Here is a 19,529-nt window from a genome sequence, read left to right on the forward strand (position 1 = left end):
GCTGGCTCATATTTAATAAATTGTCTACTAGGACTCTGAGATCCCTCTCACAGTTATTTCTATTGAGTTAGGTACCACCTATTCTATACTTGTACATTTTTTTCTTGCCTAAGTATAGGACCTTACTTTTTTTTACCACTGAATTTTATTTTGCTAGATAAGGCCCAGTGTTAAAGCCTGTCAAGATCCATCTGTATCTTGAGCCTATCTTCTAGAGCAGGGGTGTCAAACTGCCAGCCCCCGGCCGGACGTGTCATGACGAAACCGTAATTAGTAATGTGAATGCCTATAACCACTGTAGAAATACTAACCATTTCTTGTTAACTACCTAATTAAGACTTTGATTTTTCCATGTGATCATATCATATGATTCATGATCATCTGGTAGATGCAAACCAGCTTTCAAAACTTCCTTACATTCTTCATTGAGATGAGTAATACGTTACATAAATGTAAACTACTTTCCACTTTCTACTGCAATTTAAAAAAAACAAAAAATGCAAGAACTAATCTGCAGAAAACATTTCCATGTATTTTTTACTACCCATTTTGTGCAGTTTGATAAAAGAGATTGCTCTGAAAGAGTTGGGTAGAATGTACTTCTTTAGTTATAAGGTGGCTAAAGGGTTTCTATGAATTAAACTTGTTTAATTAACTCCCTCTCCTGCTTCCTCTCTTCCTTCAGTTAAATTCTGAAGTTGCCACTGGACAGTATCCAACTAGAAATCACGGAATCTTAAAGTTTTCAGAGTTCTGTAAAGATTTGTACTTTATATACTTGCAGACAAGCCAAGAATTTTAAGTGCCAATATCCACTCAAAAATTGAGTTTGGCTTATCCACTGATGGCCTTATATATAGTAATTGAACATAGCAATATCAATAGTAGCATTCCTTTCCCCCTTCAACTGTATTGTAAGGTCAAAAACATCACCAAGAGAAATTTAACATAGCCTTTCTTAAGCACTCTGATAATACATTTTGTGAATTTCTCACCTCTTTCAATTTTTGTTACCTTGTAATAAAACAGGGATAAAGCCCATTTTTCTTCTTTCAGCTAAGATTACCTCCTCGCAACAAACCACCTACTACCCACTATCTTTTGACCAGCATTTGCACGTTTTCCCAAATTCTACTTGCTTTAGAAAACATTCTACTTGCTCTAGTTTTTTACCATTTGTGTATATAACTAGCAATTGTTCTCTCTATTTTAATGCTGCTGGCTGAGAACCTAAATGATTTACAGCAAACATTAGATGGGACTATCTGATAGGGAATATGAACCTAATAATTTATATACTCTCTCAATATAATTTATATACTCTCTCAATTTTCAGATCCATCTTCCATGCTGGATTATACAGTCTCAGCCAATAACCCAGCATTGTCTGTATACCAAAGTACATGTATCTTCATTGCACAAATCACCTTACACCTTCACAAACATTTCTTCCACATTTATTCATAAATCATCAGGAGGACATCACTATTCCTGAGTTTACTGGCTCAGCACTCTGTTTATTCTCATCATAATCTACTCTTATACCATTTAGCAATCAACCTTAACCTCCACACCTCTTCAAAAACTTCCATAGTTTTAACTGGGTAATTCTTTCTCTAAGTCAACAAATACCGTATTTTCCGGCGTATAAGACGACTGGGCATATAAGACGACCCCCTACATTTCCTGTTAAATTATAGGGTTTGGGCTATAGTCGCTGTATAAGACTACCCCTCTTCCAACGCACACCAAATACAAATTAAAAAACATCAGATTTGATTTTAATATGGTAATTTTAATTCAAATGCTTATGACATGCAGGTACTTAGTAGGAAAACTGTCACTTATAAACATAAGGCTGTTTGTCATCAAACATGTAAACATAAAACAGTGCAAGTGGATTAAACTTTTCCTAATTCACTCTAAAGCTTTCCCTGCGCAGACCAAATGGGAGATCCGCTCCAGGTTTTCCAGCCAGCCCGCCCAGTTCCTGAGTCAAATGTGTCCTTAGAGCTAAGCAGCTGCTCTGGCTGCTGCATTCCCCACCTGCCTTTCCAGTTGGGATAGACTGCAGCTGCTCTTCAACTTTAGAAGGAAAGACGCCCAGACCTCAGCCTGTAAAAAATCACAGACTGCAGCTTCTTCTCCAATTGGTCCCGCTTTCCCTGCGCAGACCAAATGGGAGATCCGCTCCAGGTTTTCCAGCCAGCCCTGTCCCTAAAGTTTCAGCACCCGGCGTATAAGACGACCCCTGACTTTTGAGAAGATTTTCATGGGTTAAAAAGTCGTCTTATACGCCAGAAAATACAGTATTCAATAAAGAATAACATATTTTTTTTTAAAAAAACAATCTAATATTATTTTTCATTTTAGTACATGTGAAGGACAACTTGAGTAGTTAAACTCCATGTGAGTATGAATATATTACCATTGCCACAGTTTGCCATGAATACTGTACTCACAGCCATTTGTCTGTGAAAGTGAAATCTGAAATGAAGAAATCTGGAAATAAATTGCTATCATTCTCTTAATGTACAAAGCCGAAAAATGATTCAGGGTGAACAAAGTCAGGCAGTGAATATGTTGTCTCTCTCTTTTATTTATTGATTATTGCAATGTACTGATTTTAGCTATGCAGTGGGATAGGTATTTGCACAAATGATTTTTTTCAGCTTTTGAAATCTGCGGCTTTTTTAATTATGCAAATAGTTCTCTCACTCAATTTTTATTTTTCTCTATATTCTTCTGTAAGACAACATTGCCCTCTTGTGGCTTTATAAAAGGCATTGGTTTTGCTTTGCAATAACCTGTCTTACAACGAACAGACAATAATTTTTTAAAGGTTCCCTCTATAGCAGAAGCAAAGAGATATGGGCAGATAAGGGGGTCTCATCTATTTGTTTCACTTTAACTTTGGCACTTATTGTGTTATATTAAACAGAGGAAATTAAAAAAGCACATTTCATTGGCTTGGCTGGAAAACTAGTCATTACTAAGTCACTATTTTTATTTTTATTTATTCAATTGATGGGGCACTCCCATTAGGTGCAGTAAACTAGGTAGGAACTCCTGGTTGCAATATAGGTTGTTGAAGCATTACGTCTACATCTTGTTCGTAATAAAATCAATGGAATATTAAATACTGACTTTGGATGTTCAAAAAAGCCTCCCTTTTTCATTTGTTAAGGATAAGAGCAGGAATTATCTCTTTATTGATTTGCATATTAGAACTCCTGGAGAACCAGCTTGGAAAATAACATTAACACATTAAATTTTGCTTATGAGACCACCAGCTTTGGTTAAGTGGCAATTGATATCTGCATCAAATAACATCATAAAATATTCAAAGCCAATGCTGAAAATACACACACCTTTCAATAAGTAAATATATAGAGACACATTTTTAATTGGACAATTATCCACTTATGATAAACAACAAACTTAGGAAGATTTATTCTCAGAACTACTCAGGCAGGCAGACAGGAGAGTCTAAATCCATTCAGCAGCTTCATGGTGAATCAAAATTAAAACTAGGACTCCTTGATTGAAAGCAATACCATTCTTCTTATTCAAGGCCTGAGAAATATACCTAGAACTATAATTATAGCTATAACCCTGTGTTTGCCTGTACCTTCATCTTCAATGATAAGTAGTGAGTTACAACCACTTTCTTTTTCTCTCTCCACCCCCATGGCAATAGAAGTATAAAATTATTACATTATTTTTTTAAATGGTACATATACATTTCAGAGTTTACAGAAGAAAACTGCCTAATCATGAATTTACTCAATCAATTTTTATGATCCCACAGACCAGCATTACCCTGAATTTACTTATTCACTCAAGTTCTTCTGCTTAGCTACTTGGAGTGCCACAGTTCTTCCTAGAAAATATGTACTGTGTTAATATAATTTACCCTCAGCACAGGGAACTTAGAACTCATTTCCATTTTAGGACTTTGAGGAGTGTTTTATGCAAACAAGATCTGGAAGAACTCTGGAAGAAAACTGCATTTAAATATATGTTTAGATGATCCTTATTGTTGGATACAAAATTACTTCATTACATGGCTAGTGTAGCATACAGGTTTCTTTGCAAAAAGCCTGTGGAGATAATGTATATCATTTAGACAATTGCACCCATTTATCCTAAACAATATTTTAAGGAAAATGCTTTATTTTGGCATCGTTTTCATCAAAATATCATAACAAATGGCAGAACATATCATGACTTTAAAAAAAAACTTTTCTGAGATCAACCTGAGGTAGAACTTATTAGTACATGATTGGGAGACAACCAGGAAAATTAAGGCTATAGACCAGGGGTAGGCAACCTTGGCTCTTTTATGACTCATGGACTTCAACTCCCAGAATTCCTGAGTCATAAAAGAGCCGAGGTTGCCTACCCCTGCTATAGACTATACTGGAAAGTAAGTTAAAAGGCAATAATCCTGTATTACAATTACAAACCACTTCTGTATTGTGGCCAACAAAGCAGTATGGATATATTGAAACAGATAGAAAGTAAAATAAGCTGAAAATACATTGTGATAAGGAAGCCCAATTGTCCAATTTAATTTGTACAATGACTGCTACTGAATCTAATGTAGAAAATACGCATAAAAACCCAAAAACCCACAGCCATATAAACTTAATTAGAAGAAATAAATGTACAATTTGAAAGCAAACAATGCTACAAACCTTTGCTTACCTAGAATCTGATGATTTATCAGTGAAATCCTTTAACAATAATAATGAAATCTGATGTATCCATGTATACCTCCAGATAGTGGCAACAGGAGTGTAAAAACTATTTCACATGTGCACCAAATAGTAGAAAATGTACCAATATAAATCTACCTGAGAAATGTATATGATAGAATGCTTTATACTATTTTAAAGACAATTTTGTAGAAAAGATTTTGTTATCCAAGGTTATATATGGTATCTGTCAAATACAGTATGAGACATTCATTTAGACAATTGTATTTTAAGAAATATACAGAGGAAAAAGATTCCAAAAATCTGAAGCTGTTATTTGCCTTGCATCTGGAATAGATTAAACATTGAAGTAGCTTTATTAATGAGTTGATGTGATTTTATGATACTGATCTAACTTTAATAAACTATGGAACTTTAGTTTTATTTAATTTGTAATAGAACTTACCTTTAGCAAAAGACAGTGTCATTTAGCTTCAAAATATTTTAATTATTAAAAACAGCCCTTCCTAGCAGTTTTTAGGAAGTTGCCATGGCCAACTTGCCACAGCCAACTCGCTGTGGGACAACCCGCCAAGGATAACTCGCCAGAGGGCAACTCACTGCAGGACAAGAGTTATACTAATATCAAAGAAATGATGGAATGAAATCATTAAAGAAAGCATGCAAAAGGAGAGACACAATGAAATGTGAATGGCAAAAAATGTTTTAAAATTTTATTTTAAATAAATAGAACTTTTAAATTGTCTCACAGCAAGTTCTCCCATGGTAATTTGGCTGTGGTGAGTTATCCCGCAGCGAGTTGGCCATGGCAAGTTGGCCGCAGTGAATTGGCTGTGAAAGTTGTCCCATTCAGCTTGGAAGTCACTAACGGCTGGCTGATTGAATTTGTATCTCACTGCAGTAAAGACATCACACTGGCCACAATTGTGGAAATGTCTTCAGATAGTGCTGGTGTATGGCCTTGAAACAGAGATGAGTGCCACCCTCTAGAATCAGCAACAACTAGTAGAGAAAATCTGCAGGTACTCCTTTCCTTCCTATAATTTAAGATTGCAAGAAGCTACATGCCCTACATAAATCTGAAAGTGTATTTCAATATATATTGAGAAATATAGTACACAGAATTTATTTATTTTATTTATTTGTTTGTTTTTATAAACCGCCCTTCTCCCGAGGGACTCGGGGCGGTGTACAGAATAAGGTAGGTATACAGAATGAACAATAGTGAAAAAAACAATAGTAAAAAACAAACTGGGACCCCAATTAGAGCTATCAGGCCAGGCCGGACTGTTGGAACAGGTAAGTTTTTAAGTCGCGACGGAAGGTGCGGAGGTCGGGGGCCATCCGGATTTCGGTTGGTAAGCTGTTCCAGAGGGCTGGCGCACCCACTGAGAATGCCCTCCCCCTGGGGGCCACCAGCCGACATTCCTTGAGCGGTGGCACCCTGAGGAGGCCCTCTCTGTGAGAGCGCACAGGACGGTGGGGTGCTGACATCGGCAGAAGTTGCTCCCGTAGGTAGTCCGGACCCATGCCATGTAGGGCTTTGTATGTCATTGTTAGCACCTTGAACTTCACACGGAAGGCAACTGGAAGCCAGTGCAGCGCACGGAGGAGAGGTGTAATATGGGAGTATCGGGAGGCTCCCAAGAGTGTCCGTGCCGCTGCACTTTGCACCAGTTGAAGCTTCCGAGTGGATCTCAAGGGCAGCCCCATGTAGAGAGCGTTACAGTAGTCTAGGCGAGAGGTCACAAGAGCATGGGTGACTGTACGTAAGGCATCCAGGTCCAGATAAGGCCGTAATTGGCGAACTAGTCGAACCCGGGAGAAGGCCCCCTTGGTCACAGCTCCTATGTGATCTTCCAGGGAGAGCTGCGAGTCTAGGAGGACACCCAGGTTGCGGGCCCTATCAACAGGGGGTAGTAACTTGTCCCCGATGTTAAGGGATGGGATGTTCTGAGTATCCTGGTTTGCCGGTACGTACAGCCATTCAGTCTTGTCCGGGTTCAGTTGAAGCCTGTTCCTCCCCATCCATTCCCGGACCGCTTTCAGGCAGCGGGACATCACGTCGAGGGCATCACTGATGTTGTTTGGAGTTGAGATGAAAAGCTGGGTGTCATCAGCATACTGATGGTACCCTACTCCAAAGCTGCGAATGATCTCACCCAGCGGTTTCATGTAGATGTTGAACAGGAGAGGCGAGAGGACCGACCCCTGAGGGACTCCGCAAGCGAGAGGCCTCGGGGTCGACCTCTGTCCCCCTGCCAGCACCGACTGCGAGCGACCCTGGAGAAAGGAGGAGAACCAACGCAGAACCGTGCCTCCCACTCCCAGTCCCCTGAGGCGTCGCAGCAAGATACCATGGTCGATGGTATCGAAAGCCGCCGAGAGGTCTAATAAGACTAGGACAGAGGAATGGCCCCTGTCCCGGGCTCTCCAGAGATCATTTATCAGAGCGACCAATGCCGTCTCCGTGCTGTAGCCCGGCCTGAAGCCCGATTGGTACGGGTCTAGATAAACCGCTTCATCCAGGATCTGAGGAAGTTGGTGCGCCACCACGCTCTCAACAACCTTCGCAAGGAAGCGAAGATTGGAGACTGGACGAAAGTTATTCAATGAGGATGGGTCCAAGGTGGGCTTCTTTAGGAGAGGTCTCACCACCGCCTCCTTCAAGGTGGTGAGGAAGTGACCCTCACTCAGAGAAGCGGAGATGACCGCCAGGAACCAGCCTCGTGTCCCCTCTCGAGCTGCATAAGCCAGCCAGGAAGGGCACGGGTCCAGTAAGCATGTGGAGGAGCTCAACCTCCTCATAATCCTGTCCACTTCCTTAGGAGTCACAGGATCAAATTCCTCCCAGATGACGTCGACAAGACTGTCCATGCCTTGTTCTTCCAGCTCAGCCCAGTTGGAGTCCAGGCCGGTTCGAATCCGAGCAATTTTATCCAGCAGATATTGACCGAATTCCTCGGCTCGACCCTGCAAGGGTTCCTCCCTCACCTCTTGGTTCAGTAGGGAGCGAGTCACCCTGAACAAGGCAGCCGGGCGATTATCTGCGGACGCGATAAGGGTGGAAAAGTAGTTGGATTTTGCCACCCTTATCGCAGCGAGATAAGACCTGGTGAGGATTCTTAATCGCAATCGGTCGGATTCGGATCGACTGGATCTCCAACGGCTCTCTAGGCCCCGTCTCCGACGCTTCATCTCCCGGAGCTCCGCGGTGAACCATGGGGCTCGCTGGGATCTGCGCCGGGTCAGAGGCCGCAAGGGTACAACTCGGTCCAGAGCCTCCGTGGCTGCCTTTTCCCAGGCTTCCACTAAGGCATCCGCCGAGCTGTGAGCAGGGAGTGCATGTGCGTCCCCAAGCGCTGCCTGGAACCTATCAGGGTCCATTAGGTGCCTAGGGCGGTACCATCTGGTTGGCACCGTGCACCCACGGCGGGGGGTGGCAAAGGGGAAGTCTAACCGCAGGAGGTGATGATCGGTCCATGACAGGGGCGTAACAGTCGTGGCACCCCCACCGATATCATCGCGCCACCGTCCAGACAAGAACACCAAGTCTGGGGTGTGGCCTCTCTCATGAGTTGGTCCAAAAATTATTTGCGACAGGTCCATGGCCGCCATGGAAGCCATGAACTCCCGAGCCAGATCGGACGATCCTCCCAGGGACGGTAGGTTAAAGTCGCCCAAGACCATGAGTTTTGGGAATTCAACCACCAACCCTGAGAGGACATCGAGTAGCTCGGGCAGGGCTGCCGCTGCACGATTAGGTGGTAGGTATGCCCGCAGCAGGCCCAACTGCACCCCCGGGCTGTATCTCAGTATGAGAGACTCACACCCGACCATCTGAGGGATGGTGGTCTCTCGCGGGCTAAGGGATTCCCTGATGATAACTGCCACTCCCCCGCCCCTCCCATGGGTCCGAGGCTGATATTCAGGCTATTACTTGAAGCCTGTCCCCCACATATAAAATAACAAAACCAAAAGTATTTATTTATTTATTTATTTATTTATTTATTTATTTATTTATTTATTTATTTATTTATTTATTTATACAAGATACACTGTTGAATGTGAATCATAGCTGTTAAATAAGTAATAAACTAGAGTTTGGTTTAGTTAAGGAGTGGACAACCATGCCAGTGGCCCTTAAGACTCGTGGTCCCAGCAGTTGGCAACTGTTGTCATTAATAAACTATTTTGATTTTGTACACAAATAAACACAGCATCTTTGCTCTTCAATTTTCCCAATAACGTAATTGACGCTGAGCTTGTCGATCAGAAGGTCGGCAGTTTGGCGGGTCGAATCCCGAGTGCCGCATAGCAGAGTGAGCGCCTGTTACTCGTCCCAGCTTCTGCCAACCTAGCAGTTCGAAAGCACGTAAAAATGCAAGTAGAAAAATAGGGACCACTCTGGTGAGAAGGTAACAGCGTTCCGTGCGCCTTTGGCGTCTAGTCATGCCGGCCACATGACCACGGAGATGTCCTCGGACAAGCGCTGGCTCTTCGGCTTTGAAACGGAGATGAGCACCGGCCCCTAGAGTTGGAAACGACTAGCACGCATGTGCGGGGGAACCTTTACCTTTTACCTTTAGAATTCTAAATGAGCATTTCCCAATGTGAACAGATAGTTTTGACAAGACATACAATGTAATTGAAACAGGAAGTGTGCCAGGCTTCCAGTTAGGCGTCGCGGTGTAACAGGCACAGGAAGATGGGACTCCATCTTCCACGTTAGATTTTGCCCTGCTGTGGGCCCTAAAAAGGGTCAAATGTCACCCTGGAGAAGCGATGGAGGAGGGGACCTTTGTTGATCATGGAGGGGTGGTGGCTCCTCCACTTGATCTGAGAGAGCCAGCGGGGAAGACTGGCTACACTTCTGTGGCCAGTCAGAAGCTGCTGACAACCAAAGAAAATAAGCACTAACGATCAACTTTTGAGCAACATGGATGGCACTGGGTGAGACTATATCATCTCTTTGTGATTTTAAGACATTTTCCTGAAAAAAATTACCCAAAGCAAAGAATCCTTTGCAATGAGAGAGGGAAGGGGAATTTCTGCCCCATTCCCTCAGGAAAAGAAAAGCAGCAAACTAATTGCTTGGGGGAAAACAGAGAAAATTACAAGATTAATTTGGAACCAATACAGATATATAGCTTTGAAATTTGGGGACTAAAAGTATTTTTGAGAATTTGTAGAAAAGTGACTTGAAAAGTCTGTAATATACCGTATTTTTCGGACCATAAGATACACCTGGCCATAAGATGCACCCAGTTTTTCAAGCAGGAAAACAAGAAAAAATATATTCTGAACCAAATAATACCGGTATACTGAAACAGGGCTTTTCAGCCTTTTCATCCATTGCACCACTTTTAGGACAAGGCAATGTCTGAGTACCACCAGTCGCCCAGCAAGGTGTCAAAAACTTGACCCCCCCAAAAAGGAAAAAAAAATGATAAAGTACAGGTAGTCCTCAACTTACAATTCACTTAGTGACTGTTCAAAGTTACAGCGGCACTGAAAAAGTGACTTAGGACCATCTTTCACACTTATGACCGTTGCAGCATCCCAAGGATCGTGTGATTTACATTCAGATGCTTGGCAATCGATTCATATTTATGATGGTCACATTGTTCCAGGGTCATGTGATCACCTTTTGCAACCTTCTGACAAGCAAAGTTAGTGGGGAAACCAGATTCACTTAACAATCATATTACTAATTTCATTTTTCTCTCTCCTTCTCTCTCCCCCTCCCTTTCTCTCTCCTCTCTCTCTCTTTTTCTCTTTCCCTCTATTTTTCCCTCTCTCCCTTTCCCTCCCTCTTTCTCCTTCTCTCTTTCCCTATTTTTCTATCCATTTCTCTTTCTCTCTCCCTCTATTTCCCTCCCTTTCTTTCTCGTCTCTTTCCCTTTCCCTCTCCATTTCTCTCCCTTTCTTTCTCCTTCTCCCTCCCTATTTCTTTCTCCTTCTCTCTCTCCCTCTTACTCTCTCCCTCCCTCTCCCATTGTCCCTTCCTTCTTTCCTTCCTTCCCTCCCTCTTTGTCCTTCCCTCTCTGCGTTAGAGCAGTATCCGCAGAGGCGGTCCTGCTTTCTCTTGCAGAAAGCAAGCTGAAATGGAGTGAGGGAGATTCCCAGGAACGCGAATCGGCTGATCTCGCGCTCCTGCAATCTCCCTTGCTCGGTTTCAGCTTCCCTTGCTACAAGAGAAAGCAGGATGAAACAGAGCAAGGGAGATTGCAGCAGCTTCTCCTCCAATTGGTCCTGCTTTCCCTGCACAGACCAAATGGGAGATCTGCTCCAGGTTTTCCAGTCAGCCCGCCCAGTTCCTGAGTCAAATGCGTCCTTAGAGCTAAGCAGCTGCTCTGGCTGCTGCGTTCCCCACCTGCCTTTCAAGTTGGGATAGACTGCAGCTGCTCTTCAACTTTAGAAGGAAAGACGCCCAGACCCTAGCCTGTAAAAAATCACAGACTCTGCCTCCAGCTGCAGCTTCTCCTCCAATTGGTCCCGCTTTCCCTGCGCAGACCAAATGGGAGATCTGATCCAGCTTTTCCAGCCAGCCCGCCTGGTTCCTGAGTCAAAGGCGTCCTGGGTTACCACACCTTTGGACTATAAGATGCACCCTCATTTCCCCCCCCCCCACTTTTGGGGGCGAAAAAGTGCATCTTATGGTTTGAAAAATATGGTAAGTTTGGATTTAAAAAGTTGGAAGACGGTGTTAATGTCATCTAGTGGAGAAGTATAGCACTACAACTTATTATTAAAGGAATTTGGCTCAAAGCCTAGACTGAGATAAGACTTTGGTTGGCCTTGGAAACTTTTACTTTTGCAGACTGCAGCTGGGAAAAGGGGAAAAAAACTCTTGGGCTGCTTATCTGTGTTGGGGACTCTATTGGACTATAAAGACTACATACAGAAACAAAATGAGTGTTCCATACTTAGCCTCAAATGGTAAAATATCACCTTTAACACCTGTCTCCGAAGCTCTCAGCTTGATATACCAACAAGAAAATGTTAATGAATCTCAGAAATTCTATGTTGAAATCAATCGAACAGACAATTGATTTATTTCATAATGAGACTAAAAATGAGGAAAAAATGAGAAAAAATAAGAATTTTCTAATCTAAACTTACAAATCCAGACAATGACTACAAAGAAGAAACTAATAATCCAAAAAACAGAAGGAAAATTAGAATCTATAGATGGAGGACCTAAAGGAAGGAATTAACAGACACAGACAAATGAAAAATTAGAAGATGAAGTGGTAACATCAGAAATGAGGAAGATATCTTACTAGTCAAGATCTCAGAACACATTTGAGGATAAGGAAGAAGAACTGATCAAATGGATGATAAAGCTGTTAGGAGAAATGCTAAATATTAGCAAACAAGAAATGAAAAGAAAAACTGAAGGAGAAAGATGGGAGGCTGTTTAATGAATATAAATGTGTTGAACGCTCTTCCAAAATTACTTCAATCAAATTCTCTTCCTCATTCCAAACGATATATACTAAAATAGAGGAAGAATTACTTGATGAGTCAAATGTACTGACTTGGAAAGTTATTTGGGAAAGGAAGGTAGAGTAAGACTGAAGAAAATAGAGGTTTTGGCCTATTAGATGGGATATTATACTATTAAACAGATGTTTGAATATGGTTAAGAAAATAGATAACCATTAGAAATAAAAGTATTATTATAATTAGAAAGATAGGATTTGTAACTAGAATATTGTATTTTGTTATGAGATGGGAAATATGAAAATTCTTAAAGTGTTTGAATAAGGGAAGCCTTTGGTTACCCAAATATAATTTAGTATGAGAAAATTATAATAGTAAACTATTAGAAATCCTGAAACAAGGGGGACTAGATCCAAATAATAAATAATCTATATTGGCATCAGGTAGCAAATGTGAGATTTGGCCCAAAATACTCAGCTGATGCAGAAATACGAAGAAGGGTCAGACAGAGATGTATTCTGTCTCCACTGTTGTTCAATATCTACTCAACGAGGCACTGGAGAATATCGATGCTGGCATCAAAGTAAACAATGTTTGGATCAACAATTTTAAGATATGCTGACGATACAGTGCTGCTTGCCAGTAAGCATGAAGACCTTCAGCTCCTCATCAACAGTTACAGAAATATCTGAAAAATACGACTTAAACCTTAACTCCTCAAAAACCAAAATCATGGTCATCAGCAAAGAACCCGTTAATTTACCACTAATACATTTGGAAGGAATACCATTAGAAAAAGTTGAAAGGATCACGCACCTCGATTCTAATTTACATGAAAGCTGGGACATGACCACTGAAGTAAAGACAAGAATAGAGAAAGCTTGAACAGCATTCTTCAAAATGAAAAAGGTCAACTGCAGTCACGGCATAAGCCTAAGATTGAAAATCAGGCTCGTCAGATGTTATATTTTTTCTATCCTGCTCTATGGAGTAGAGTTGGTCTCTGACAGAAGGCCACCTGAAGAGACTAGAAGCATTTGAAATGTGATTTGCAGGCGGCTGTTATGTATAAGCTGGGTTGACAAGATCAGAAATGAGGTGATAAGCTGCCTGAGAAAGCCAAGGGAAGTCATCAAAACAATTAAAAAATGAAAGTTAGAATATTTTGGACATGTGATGTGACACCCAGGAAAATATGGCATATTCCATTTAATCCTCCAGGGAAAGATTGAAGGCAAATGAGGTCCAGGCAGAAGAACAACATTATGGCTTCAAAATCTAAGGGACGGGTTTGGACAGAACTCAGCAGCACTTTTTCGTGCGGCTGCTGATAAAAATAGGATTGCCAACATGATCTCCAACATCTGATAACAGATATGACACAAGAAGATGATGAGAAAATTAGAAGCGATAGAGATACTTTGAACATTGAGGGGAAATTTAAAAAAATTAAAACTGGGAAAAACAGAATATTGATTGAACAAATGGATTTTAAGTACAAATGCAATTCAGATATGTTTTGGCTAGAAAGATATTATAAACTGACACTATCAATATTATGTACAATACCAGAAAAATGTGATGAAGATGTCTATATTTAATTGTATATGTATTAACAAGAACAAGAACTGTATTTGCCCAGTGTTGAAAAATACATACCACCAGAAGAGAAGATCAAGGAAGCACTGGATGGTGTTAGTATTGGAACTAGACTGAGAAAGTTAATATGTACCACTGAATTACCAATGGACCCAGACAACACGTTGTTTATTAAGTACTTATGATTAAAAATTAGAAAATTAATAAAATACTTTTTAAAAAAGAAACAGGAAGCATACCAGACATTTTACTGCAATGATGACCAGAGATTTAACTTTGATTGACTCTGAATTGTAATATTTTATTTTAAAATACAAATCAAAAAATGTGAAGTAAACTTATACACAAACAAAAATGCTTCAGTAACTTAAAAAAATTACATAATATTTATAACTCTTCTATTGTCTATCTGAACAAGTTTACAACAGAAAACACAAGAAACAATCTGTATAAATTTCTGGGAAAACCTTTGCACTCTGAAAATTGAGAAAGTATGAAAAACCAACACTAGAATATAATTATTTTTCAAAATGCCTTAAACTTCATTTCAGCTAATAAAATATGCTGGATGTGTCAATGTTTTCCACCACTGAATATTGAGAATTACTGCAGTAGTTTCACTATATAAGCCTGCCATTTGTCAGTTTCTGTTACTGTTAAATAAGACTGGCATACTTTTCTAGTAATGTTATTTGTTAGTGTTAATTTTCTGAAAACCATTCTACATTATAACACCTGAACTTTTTCCCAGTGGAATTTAATTTGATAATTGCAAAGAGGGAGGACAACATTATTTGCATTTAAAGAACAAAGCCCATGTATTTCACAGACTGCTCAAAATATTTATAATACTTATGAAGTGGACACCAGGAAAGACTTTTTGAATTATGTAGATAAAATGGTTGATTTCCATTAATTCCAAATATGAGAACATATATAGCAGTCATCTGTTGAATCTGCTTTATGTATCTACAATAATAAACTCTAGAGGAATCCTCTCCATATAAGGAATGCTTTTATTTGGCCCCAGAGATTTGGTGTCCTCAACAATTATGTTTTAAAGTGTTTTGAAGTTTGTTTTATTCACTTAAAGCTCATAGAAAGATGCTCTAAACATGACCCCTTTAACTATTCAATAAAAATGCAGATGGAACATTATAGTCAAGCAACTTGACTCCCCAAGCTTGCAGAGAACCAATATCAAGTGTAAAAATGAAATGCATCTTCCCTTATCTGCAATAAATAAGGTACAGAATCAGTTAAAGTGCATTGCTGAACAAATCCTTGAATTCTATTATTACTGCTATGCAAAAAAGCAATACAAGATTGTTTCTACATGTTCTACTCTATAAAGGCGTAAATATAGTAGCTGAAATTATAGTCTTTTATAAATGAAAGATGTTTTCTGTACCATTAAATTTAAAAATAAGTTATATACATTTTCATAAATGCTGGAAAGTTAAGAAATCAATCATTGGCTGGTGTTAAAGAAAAAGATTTTTAGAAATGCTGTTGTCAGTATGTCCTTTAAGGCTGAGAGAGAGAAAGAGACAGAGAAACAATCACTTTTCTTGACATTTTTTGGCAAGAGATATAAAAGAAAATTATCTGTCATTTCTAAATTTGAATGTGTATATTACACTAAAGCCAACTCATTCAATGTCCACTATTGCACTTCTGTATTCCTTTGAACACACTTACTTCAACACAGTAACAATGATTTGCAATATAACCATGGTAAAATATAGTATTCCAATGCGGTGACATGAAAAAATGTCTTGTTTAAAAACTTGCTTAAGAGAATGCAGACCATCCTTACTGTTATATGAATACACTTTTATTCACTTATATAAAAATGTTATAATTCTCATCAATACAAATTTGTCAGGGAGCAAAAAGATTTATCATGCAAACTCTTAATTAATGCTATATACTGCTGTGAAACCCATTTCTAGTCAAGTTAAAACAATATTTCCTGGGGGGAGGGGGAAGAAAAGGTAACAAAACAGGATTTAAAATAGGAAATTACTGCTGAATCCAAGTCCTTATAGCAAAGTTAAGACAAGTTATGTTTTGAATCATCACAGTTCTAAAGCTTTGCTGAAAGATTACTGTACTTAAGTAAATGCTACATTTCAAGGATTAAGAAAATATCAAGTAGGCATTATTATTTTTACTATAAGCAAAGGTTATTTTTCTCTGTAGTATGTCAAGTAGGCTTTTAGAGATTCAGGGAGTGGTAGATTCATAATCTTTTCCCGCAATAAGTTTAGTGGAGGTTCCTCTGTTTTCAAGACTTCATTTTGATCATTTTCATCATCTTCTTTGTGGTCTTCCTCCATCTTTTCATCTTCTTCACTATCTAGAGACTGAGGAATGAGTTGATTGCCGACAAACACATAGGTATTAATCCTGCGTCTACGACACCTTCTGCGTTTACGTTTTGGTGGAGGTTTCTGTATAATACCTTTGGTTTGCATTTCATCATTTACATAGTTTCTAAGGGTGCGTCTAATGTAGATCCGAGCCAAATCCTGTAGATTCCTAACAGCACAGGGAGCTATAAAGAGAACAAATTAAATTAAATAAGTCATTGTACTTAAGTTACACCATAAAATGTTCTGAAAAAGTGAATCATTAAAAATATTGAACTAAATTTAAAATATGTAAAGGCAGCAATCACTTTTCTAGCATGATTTCTTGATAGCTTTGATAAAGGATCTTGGAATGGCTTCTTTCGCTCATTATTAAGCCAGACACCATTATGAACATTTTGAAAGGAGTCTCTCTATATTCCAAATATTTTTAAATATAAGGGATCCTTGGTGTTCTTTGAGCTTGCTTGTTTTCTTGTAAAAAAAAACAAGCTCAGAGTGCACCAAGGACTCCTCATTTCAACCCTGAGCTGCAAATAGTTTCCTTTATTGGTATTTTAAAATATTTTTAAAACTTGAGTCCAATATAAAGAAGTTTGCAATAACATGCTTCATCAAACAAAAAATTGGCGATGACAGAACAATGAACTATATAAAACTATAATAAATCACATTTAAATTTAGAAATGTTTAAAAATTTACACTTATCATTTACTTTCAATCATCACTTTTGCTTACTATCTACTTGCAATAAATTGTTTTTACCCTGGCAGAAGAGGCATGCTATGCACTCCATCGGCCAAGGAACTTCAGCTGGTGGGAACCAGAAGAACTTTTTCTGCGATGGCTCCTACCCTCTGGAACACCATGCCCCTTGAGTCGGATCTGCCCCCACCCTCTTGGCTTTCCATAAGCCTCTGAAAACCTGGCTCTGCCAATTGGCTTGGGGCCCTGCTGGGATTGTCCCTTGCTGGAGATGATTAGTAGACTGAAAAGATCCCACCTCCACCCTGTTCATGCATTGGTCCCTATTTTATCCAGTTTTTGTTAACCCTTAATCCTCTTGTTTTTGATGTTTTAATATATTACAATTTTTATGATGTTGTAAGCTGCCAAGTCGCTTGACAATGAGATGGGCAGCATATGCATTTAATACATAGACAGATAATTTGCCTATTCAACTCAGAAAGAAATAGATTAACTGCAGTCAATAAACCAGAAGACTGTAAGTTTTATTTATGCCTTAGGCATAAAAGTCAGCTGGATAACTTTGGGCCAGTCATTCTCTCTCAGCCCAACTTACCTCACAGGGTTGTTGTTGTAGGGAAAGTAGGAGAATAAAAGTTATTAAGCCTGTTTACCATATTGAGTTATTTATAAAAATAATAAAAGCAGGATATAAATAAAATAAAGTTTATTCTGAAATATTATTTTTACAAACAGAAATAGGCAAGAATAGAATACAGTAACAGTTATACCACAATATGCCATCCATTAAATTATGTTATAAGCAACTAAATTGTATTTAATTCACATATCAAAGTACTGTTAGCAACCAAATCCTAGTAACAATGAATTTATAAATTGTTTTTACCCAGAAATAAGTTAAATTTGCATGGTGCACTACTCTCCCTTATCAGCAATCCCTAAAAACGTTTGTCAGCACATCAGTTAACTCAACCTAGATTTAAAATTAAGATTCTAAAACCAAAACCAAAAAATGGAATTAGTAACAAGATGGAGTATAAATCTGGTATCCTAGTCAGCTAAAGTTGTTCAGCTTAAGGGGAGAAAATATTGCAGACAGTTGTTAAGCTGGATGGGCAGATTCCAACAGATTGTTTGCATAAATAGAAGACGCATTCATAAGATTTATTATCAATCTACTTGCAACAGGGAATCCTAGGTAATATATTTTATGGTCTTACTCAGGATTGCTTACAATGTGGCCCAACATAGAGAAGAATTATTGAGATTAAGTGTCAATATGATTTTTTTCATTTATTCTTTTTCAAAGACTTTCAGCTGCTTAAGTACAGTACAATGTTTATTTTTAGTCTGTTAGTTGTACTACAAGGAAACACACAGCAAATACTTACGCAGCCCCACGCTATCATTTTTGCTGGTGTCACTTTTGCTTGGCTGTACAAGTGGAGCAAATGATACAGCAAGGATGTTTTTGCTTTCCCAAGTATTCTGTCCAGTTCTCAGGATCTGGGTTAGCTATATAGAATCATTGAAAATTAATTATATAAATTTAACCTACATCAGTATTTGTATTTGTTTTTCATATAATGACCTTATTCTGATAGACAGAAAAAAATATAGCTTATAATTTATTCACGTGAAGTTGGGTAAATCTTGTGGGACCCATTTTGATAAAGGGTTGTGAGTTCCATTAAGCATTTTACTTCTTAAAAGCTCTTCCTATAAATCCAAAATTTGGCCAATAATCCCTGGTTTTCAGGGTTTTAGAAAGTGAATTGGATGCAGTTAGTCTTTGCAACTATTTTCCTCTATCCTGCCTACTCCAAAAAACCCTTAAAATAAAAAAGGATTTATTTTATTTTTGCTCCAATTGTTTGGTAATATGAAGGTATTCCTTTTTTCATTTCATTTTCCCTTAAAGGGAAAGAAAGACAGCTGCAGAAAAGTTGGCTGTAACAAGCCAATTTCAAACTTTATTTATGAAGTCTAATAACCATAGCTATTATAGGATAATAATGTTCATACCACTCATAATGGTGTAGAGAAACATGTTAAAGTACCAATGATTATTTCTCTTAATCTCCTAACAACAGGAAAGGTTATACTTGTTAACACTTTTAGCCAAATTCCATCTGTGATTATAGTCACAAGGATCATATTCTTTAATTATAGGCATGCTCTTAGTAAGACTACCCGCCATTCAGAAAGGGATATATTATTTGATATTTTCCAAATAATTTGAACTTCTGATTTCAATCAGCTATCTTTTATAATGCCAAGCAAATTGTAATCTAAAGTAAACAAAGGGTAAAAGTTGCTTCTATCTATGTTAGAATTTGGAGGAAATCCTATGGCTGATTTCTGCCTGCTAGGGGACCCTAAATGGGCCTGAAGTTGCCCCGTAGAGGCAACAAAGAAGGAAGTCCCGCTGATTACGGAGAGACGGCGGTCGATCTGATCAATTTGGGAGAAGCTCTCCAGAAACCAGCAGGAGAAAGGCTAGCTTAACTTCAGAGTATAGCCAGGGCTTCTTTTCTCATAGAATGCTCAGAACGGCGTTCCGGCACCTTTTTTTTTTTTTGAAGAAAAAAAAAAGCTCCCTCTATTGGCTTTAGGAGTAGGCAATTTTGGCTCTTTTTTATGACTCGTGGACTTCAACTCCCAGAAATCCTGAGCC

The 19,529-nt window shown here is 39.0% G+C and overlaps 1 protein-coding gene across 6 annotated transcripts in view; it reads right to left on the reverse strand.

Moving 5' to 3' along the window:
• Positions 1–14,028: 14,028 nt before the first annotated feature.
• Positions 14,029–19,529, reverse strand: part of PCMTD1 (protein-L-isoaspartate (D-aspartate) O-methyltransferase domain containing 1) — a 47,305-nt gene continuing 41,804 nt past the window's right edge. For 5 of the 6 annotated variants that reach the window (XM_083360008.1, XM_083360003.1, XM_083360005.1 and 2 more), the window contains 2 exons: positions 18,244–18,367; positions 14,029–16,329 (listed from right to left, as the gene is read on the reverse strand). In XM_083360008.1, the coding sequence (XP_083216134.1) occupies positions 15,959–16,329; positions 18,244–18,367 (495 nt within the window). In that variant the 3' untranslated portion in view covers positions 14,029–15,958. The remainder of the gene's footprint in view (positions 16,330–18,243; positions 18,368–19,529) is intronic. The other variant, XM_083360006.1, reaches the window with a different exon arrangement.

This window comes from Vipera ursinii (assembly GCF_947247035.1).
Source record: "Vipera ursinii genome assembly, chromosome: 3".
NCBI lineage: Eukaryota > Metazoa > Chordata > Lepidosauria > Squamata > Viperidae > Vipera > Vipera ursinii.